Source organism: Daucus carota, chromosome 9, assembly GCF_001625215.2.
Source record: "Daucus carota subsp. sativus chromosome 9, DH1 v3.0, whole genome shotgun sequence".
In the NCBI taxonomy this organism is placed as follows: Eukaryota; Viridiplantae; Streptophyta; class Magnoliopsida; order Apiales; family Apiaceae; genus Daucus; species Daucus carota.
The window spans coordinates 44,607,581-44,615,436 of record NC_030389.2 but is presented as its reverse complement, the minus strand read 5'-3'; the positions used below and the strand labels follow the sequence as shown (position 1 = coordinate 44,615,436).

At 35.5% G+C, this 7,856-nt stretch overlaps 1 protein-coding gene across 1 annotated transcript; it reads right to left on the bottom strand.

Annotated features, from left to right (window-relative positions):
- Nucleotides 1-449: 449 nt before the first annotated feature.
- LOC108203114 (glycerol-3-phosphate acyltransferase RAM2) lies at nt 450-2,518 on the bottom strand. Its single transcript, XM_017371861.2, has 2 exons — nt 1,633-2,518; nt 450-1,456 (listed from the first exon to the last, which is right to left on the bottom strand). Exons 1-2 carry the CDS (start codon nt 2,242-2,244, stop codon nt 563-565), a joined length of 1,506 nt encoding a protein of 501 aa, XP_017227350.1. The 5' UTR covers nt 2,245-2,518; the 3' UTR covers nt 450-562.
- Between the last annotated feature and the right edge of the window lie 5,338 nt (nt 2,519-7,856).

The following is a 7,856-nucleotide window of genomic DNA, read 5'->3' as shown; positions in this document are numbered from 1 at the left end:
CATACATTCCGTTAATTAACATCAAAATTCATCAATTGATGCATATTTTACGACAACTCCGAGTCTATTGTCATTATCCTATCAGATAGATGTCTTCGATAAATTTTAACACATCAGCTCTTTCTCTCATAAATTATAATATTAAAAATGATATCACGAAGAAGAGGTTGCAGAGTGCAGACTGAGTACTGGACCAGAGTAATAATTTACGCTGGTTTCGACTGATGATGCTGAATTATGAATGGATCAATTTACGTATGCGGTTCATTATTAATAAACGCAGTGTATGGGTCCATCGTGGTCTGCAACTGCACAAAATAAACAAATTTTCCATTACAATTACGTATTAGAATGCGTGCTGAGCCTCCCTCCCCAATGTAAATAATTGAGCGAGACGGAGGGAGTATTAAATTTTATCGGACATTACTATCGGAATGGATTTAATAAAATTAGCCAAACGGTAACTATATTTATCTGAATTCAAAACCAATTTCTTGGTAGCCATACAAATCAAGCCTCTTGGGCTTCAAATATGAAACTTGTAACAAAAATAAGTAGATGCTTAATTGACTTTGTTAGCCTTGGCTGATTTGTTATCTCCCACTATGCCATCATTCCCTGCAACTGCTCTGTATTTATCTTTTCTTGTGAAAGTGGTGCACTCATAAGACAATGTAGCTGCAATCACCCTCTGAATGTAGTTTGCAACTTCATGGCTTGGCTTCCCTGAGCTGCATGTCAGCTCTTTAGGTAACTTGTTCAAGAAGGTAACGACGTAGGCCGGGCTAGGATTCATGAAGAAGTAGAAGGTGTCCATGCCTTTCCACCCTCTGGCTGTTGTGCCATGGAACATGGTCATCTTGTTTTCCATTGCCACGGGGACTAATTCGTCTGTGAGTTCTGCAAACATGGCGGAGAATCTGAGGAGGAAGGGCTCGCGACAGGTGGTTCCTTCAGGGCAGATGGCTAGGTCTCCTTCTTGGAGGAGTTTTTTGATCATTGAGGCGTCTGAGGCACGGTCTCTGGTGAGGCGGACTGTTTTGATTGGGGAGATGATCTCGGAGAGCCTGGAGAGGGAGTAGGTGACTGCAGGGATTTTTCGGCCTAGGGCTGTGGAGAGGAATATGGGGTCTAGGAGGGTTCTGTGGGAGCAGATGAAGAGGACTCCGGATTTTCCATTGGACTTTTTGACAGGAGGGGGTGGATTGCCCTTGATGGTCACTCGGACGCCTAGTGCCCAGAATGCGTAGTAGACTATTGGCATGGGGAGTAATGCTCCTGCAGCAACTCGCAGAATGGCAAGGATTAGGCCTATTGGTATCCATATGATGGTGATCAGTGCCATTAGGGGTGTTGGTTTTTGGACTAGACGACCATCATGGAAGATGATCGGCTTGGGGAGCTTTTCATTTTTCACGGCCTCAACCTCTGGCTTCGGTGGCACTACGTAGCCCTCCTGCATTTCAAGAGTTACATTAGTGTTAGTAAAGTCTGAGTAGATTCTGGTTTGCTTTTAGTTAGTAAACTCCATAATTTTCTACCTAGAACTCAAATTTTAATTCAGGTTGCATACTTTTAAGTTCGCAGGAACGTGTAATTAGTAAAGTCGAGTTGAGACATTATGTAACAAACCTTGCACAATGCCATGAAAGGAAAATCAGTATGCCTGTCCCCTAGGCCTATCTCGGGCTGAGCATCCCCAAAAGCTTTTCGAAGGGCATTGGCCTTGTTCTCCCCCACAAGGACTCCTGGTTTGAGAACAAATCCGGTTGCTCTACCCTTGAAGGTTCCTATCTCAGTTCCTAAAACTAAATCAGTTTCCAAGAAGCCTTTCAGAAATGATTCCACCATGATTCTTGGATTTGCTGTAAGAACACAACGTTTTCCACACGATGAGTACACCCGATATGATTCAGGGTGGAGGTCAGTTGAGTAGAACTTTGGCAGCACAGCTCGTGCCACGGACTCTATGTCAGAAACTTTCATTCCAACAAAGGTTGCAAAAATGAGAACCTGGATACCAGCAGACTCCGAGAAAAAGTAGTACAAAAGTCCAGCAAGCGGTGAACATAAGAGCAAAAACAGAAGCCTGAGAACTCCTCCAACCTCAAATGCAATCAAGGCAAAATAAGGAAATGAACTACGACCTCGTAGCAAGGTTCCATCTAAGTCTGCAACAACTGTGTCCTTTTCGCGGCCAACTGAGGAACAATTCTCAACTGTTGGAAACTCTGTCATAGCCATCTTTGATTAAAAGGATCGCGCCACAGTGATAACACTAGATTTAATCTAACTAATAGAAATTTATTTGAATTTCATTTTGCATGAGGCTCAAGCCTATATATAGATCTTATCGTGAGCTTGTTAATCGCAATGCATGCAAGGGTTGTAATACGAAACAAAATCATCAAACTATTTAGGCGAAGAGATTAAGAAACACAATATTATTAAATCAGGGGAGGAGGTATCAAGGACAGGAATGTATGTAAATATTCTCTATAGTTTCTACCGTCTGTCTCGTCTAGGCGTACTAAATTATATCAAGTTCCCATTCTGAATAAGTTAAACATATGCATTTATTGATGAAATCAGTCGAGGCTCAGATGAAGAAATCTGTTAATTTTAAGGGAAAAGATTAAAAATAAATAAAAAATATGAATTTTTCTGGTTCAGCAGGGGCTTTAGCCTGGGTTATCCTCCTCCTGGTTCCGCCCTTGTAACATCAGAACCTTCCACCTAAGCAATGCGGGATTCTAGTGCACTTGGTACGTATTACAGTACCATAGAGTCGAGTTCTGGTAGGCAGAATGAAAAGGTTAAAGAGTATTATGTCATAAGACAAAGTGTTGATTATACTATCATATTAGCTGTAACATAATGAGACAAAATTAGGTGTCCTGTACTAGTTAAGAATACAATTTCAACTTATATAGATTTAATCAGTGAGTTTGTCCTATTATTAAGAAAGAATTACTGATCATCTTTGTTATCTAATTCTGTGCATGATAAAGGCCAGAATTTACTATTTATGGTAAGTTCCAGGTGGTGCTTCCAATGAACTAGTATGACCTTCTCATCTCCTTTAGTCGATTTATTATTTATCCGATGCTCTCTCTTTTGCTCTCTGACACATGATTTTGTAGCTCTCGCGTGCTGGTGATTCCTCATTTCTCTGGTCTGTGTCATGATCCGTAGACGTTTAGGTATTGCTCTTACTTTGAGCCTATTTCTGGAGGATAGGCCCAACACAGCATATCGACGAGCTGCTGGAATCCTAGCTCAAATTGCAGCAGACTTAAGGTTAGCTCTAGGAGCTCAATCACACAAGGTCCAAGCTATAATTGGTTGGTATCAACCTTAGATGAGTGAAAAAACACTTGTTAAGTTATATCAGATCAGTTGTAGAGGGGTGTATTTCAGATGGCTTTATAAGTTGAGAGAGTCGCGAACAGAACAATCATATAAACTCTGGTTCAGTAATCTGCTAAAATCAGAAAAAAAAAAATATGCAGAATCTGAACCAAGGTTATATTTTACAGTAGCATTTGCTTTGGAAAACTCTATTTTTATGAGAATCAGATTCTCAAAAACGCCGTACAGGCTTATCACAACAGGAGCTTCCTCAAATCGGGTAACAAACAAAAAAGTAGGCATCTTATTCCATAGTTTTAGTCCAATGAAATAAAGAATCACTTGCAGAATCTTATTTGTACACAGACAATTCTTTAAGGCCTAAAAGGCTTCAACGTTGTAGACAAACTCCACTGCTCTTCTCACACTGATCACAGTCCGTTGGATACTTGTTATTAAAATTGAACTTGTACTTAAGTGCCACCCCTTATTTCCAGTTCTCCGGGTTGTTTTCTTGGCCAGAAAATCCATATAAACCCGAGTAAGAATTGCACTGCAGTTTCTCTAAGTTCATGTCAAATGCTGGCCCAAGATCTACTGGTGTGTGAACACAGCACGTAGAGATTGTGTTAGAATATGATCCTGGTATGCTCTCCTCCTAACACTTTGAGGTTTAGGAGAATTGGTCACTTAACATGGTATCAGAGGTTAGGCTCGTGGGAGACTTTGGAATGTCGAGCCTGCTGATAGCTTGGCAAGAGGAAAGATGATCACAGACAGATGTTCCTTGATAATCACAGAGAAGAAACCAATACCAACCTTAGCATTCCTGATTTTTGGATTATAATTCTATATTTCTTTTAAAGTTATGATTTTTTTAAATTAACAATTATATTTTTTTTATAATTCGTAGAATTTAATTATTATATTTCATTTAAGATTCCTATTTTCTAAGTGTTTAGAATTATCTCCTTTTCTTTAAGATTCTTATTTCTTAATGATTTAGAATTCCATAAATTTAGTTATTATATTTTTTTTAAAATTTCTATTTCTTAACTACTTAGAATTATATATGATTATTATTTTTTAGCCACCAAACCTCCGGTATCCTCATTTATATATATATACACCGATGATCGATGATTATCCTTACCAATGGATTAAAACTTAATTATTACAAATTTTTTACCAGAAGATTCCACTTGCTTGAGAAATTGACAAATATTTTAATAAACATGCATTGAAAAAAACCAAGCACTCGCACTCCTGAAGAAAAGGAAGAACATGTCATTACAATATATACACTTAGGACAAATGTAACAAGGTCAAAACACATACCAAATATGCCTAAATTATAATCTCCATCTAACAGAAACACTTCAAATTTAGGACCTCCGAGGTACTTGATATAAAAAAAACTGATATTGTTTAGGGAACAACTTTGTCAAAAGATCATGCATGTCAGAAAAAGTCATGCATGTCAGAAAAAGTCCCATCCTCTGCTAAGAATTTGATTGGAAAATTCTCTCCATCCATTGTCTAAATATTTACAATATCCGGCAACGAATCCCCAAAGCGATCGACAAAAACATGGAGAAGAAACTGAAAAGGAACAAACCGTTGGTGCTTATTTAAGCAATAGACATCGTAAAATAAAAGAAAAAGAAATAAGGGAGTATCAATTTGTGCGGGAGGCTACCATACTGGACAAATATTGTGGCTTTCAAGAACTCAACAGGGAACTTCAAATCATAAGCCATACTTAAAGCAAAGAAACAAGATTACAAGATAAGAAAGCAAAGAAACAAGATTACAAGATATAAGCATTATTATCGAAATAGAGTGAAGGAGATTAAGCTATTGGACACAATTACATACTCTAAGACGTTAGAATTGAGAAGATGTGAGAGTTAAGAGATTCACTTTTACCTAAATATGCAAAGAGGAAATTGACTCTTGCTCAATTACTACTAATTTACAAAAATGATTAAAAACATTTATGCCCAAGCAAGCAACCAGAATATTCATTCCTCTGCATTATGCCTTTCAAGAATAAAAATGATAGTAAAAGTCAAAGTAATTCAATACCACCATTTTAAGAATATAATTTTACTTATGAAACTATATTATTTGATTTTTTCTGTCCGAAAAGGAACATCATCTAATTGATACAAAAAACAAATGTCCACAAGTTTAAATGCTTTACTTTGAGGTTATACTTCATTATTCAGTTAATGAATTAAAATACAAGTATATTCAAAATACATTCAAAATTATTAACATATCATCAGGACATCTTTAAATATAATACTTTAACATTTAAATAAAATTTAAAACATTGAATTTACCTACTACATCAGTCTATATTTAACGGATATTTAAATTTTTAACACATAAATTGAGTTATGAAAAAAATACTAATCATTTTTATTATATAAATTCTTATATTAAAGAATTTCATTTTTAAAATTTTTACATAATAAAATTTAACATATATAACGTAATTCATAAAATATCGATTTTTTTTAAAAAGGTGTTGGCTGAGAAGCACAAAAAGTTCAGCATTAACCGAGTACAGATCTTGGCAAAGAGAAATGCATATTTTGAAAATAAATTGGGCTGGGTTGTTTGAAAACAAAATGGACAAATTGGACTTGGCTTTCTCAAATATTGGTTGGTGATCTATCTTTGAAAAATAGTAAAGTTGTATCGGCCATTCGAGTCGGGATTTGCAAATTAAACTTTTTTTCTTATCGACTGTACCATATATTTCTTGATATCAAAATCACCTTGGAATTTAATTCATAAAATCATACATGATATTATTAAAAAAAACAAACTACACGTAATTTCTATAAAATCTATAAATCCCCGATACTATTAACAATAATTTATATACAACATTAAATTATAAATTATTGCAAAAACAGAATTTTTTAAAATTTAAGCTCGTGGCGGGCACAATCCCAGTATATATATCATCACCCCACACCTGATCAATACTGAAGATGTGTCACCAAATCCAGAATAACTCTGAACCCTCCTCCAGTTCATCATCATCATCATATTCATCATAATATACCTCCTCCAGTTCATCATCATCATGTTCATCATAATATTCATAGGATTTTAACAGCACGCTTTGAAGAATTGAGCGTCCTGGCACATTAAGATCTTGAACTCCTTCAACCACAAGAAAACAGGGGATGTGTGGGTGAAATAGTAAAAATTAAAAATTCTTTGTATATTTTTGAAATAAAAAATTAAAAAATTAGACTTTTTTTTTATTTTTTTTAATCAAGAAGCATTTAGTAATTAGTCATGGTATAAAAATCAGTGAATAGTAAAAATAAAAAAGCATTAAATTTTCTTTAAGCTTGACAAAAAAATTTAATTTGAATGTTTGTTTGAAGGCCCTCAAATAACAACACATCAACAAAAATAATATATATACACCACCCCACACCTGAAATCAACACAAACCCCATCTTAGAAACCAAACTCGTGATCTGATTCTCCAAATCCAGCACCCTGATAACCTCACAACCATTCTCCACCCGTTCATCATCATCATGTTCATCACAATATTCACAGAATTACATAATGTCGTGCAACGGTAAAAAATCACATAATTTGAATATTAAAATTTTGTTTTCCAATGTTATCAATTTGGTATCCACCATTCTAATCAAGGTGAACATGACTTATTATTAATCCACGACCTGATTTATTATTAATCGAGTGGAGTAGCGTCATTGTTCTACTTATTATGATAACAAGTGAAGTTGCAAGGTTTTACGTAATGAAAGAGTTTGTTCAAACCGGATTTGAGGAGAGTAAATTCACACCGTATGAGCCATATATAATTGACCATAGATTACTTGTTTTACAATATTATTAGGACCGGATTTCTAAAGCTGTTGGGAATTCCATCGAAGGGAAAAACAATTCCTCAATCTATATCTATCTAATAAACTGGGGGCGAAATATAAGAACAAAAACACTCTCACACACACAATTTAAGTTATATTTCATTATTGAAGTTGTGCTCTTATCTGTTATTTACGAATCAAATAAATTTACATCTCAGATAAATTTAAAAATGATGTAATATGCTATTATAAAAAGCGGCAGAGGTTAGAAAAGAAAAACAACAAAAACAAAATTTCTTTAGATTTTTCATTGACAATGCAGGTGGGAATAATGTGATACGGCGGCCAATTCTATTAGAGGTGGGGACATCATATGACAGCTTGTCTAGACATTCAAAAAGAAATCCGGAAGCTGAAATTAATCTGAATCAAGGACGGTTGATTCATGCTGTTGGAATACTGAGCCAGATTTCATATAGGAGAAGTGTTGAAGCAAATGATGACATTGGAGGAGCTCTGAAGGATATTATCCTATCATTGCCTGAGCCACTAAGGATGTCGGAAATTCAAAGTCACATGAGTGAAAATTTTCTGAAAAATGATGAAAATACTACTCCTCTGCCTAAACGCCTC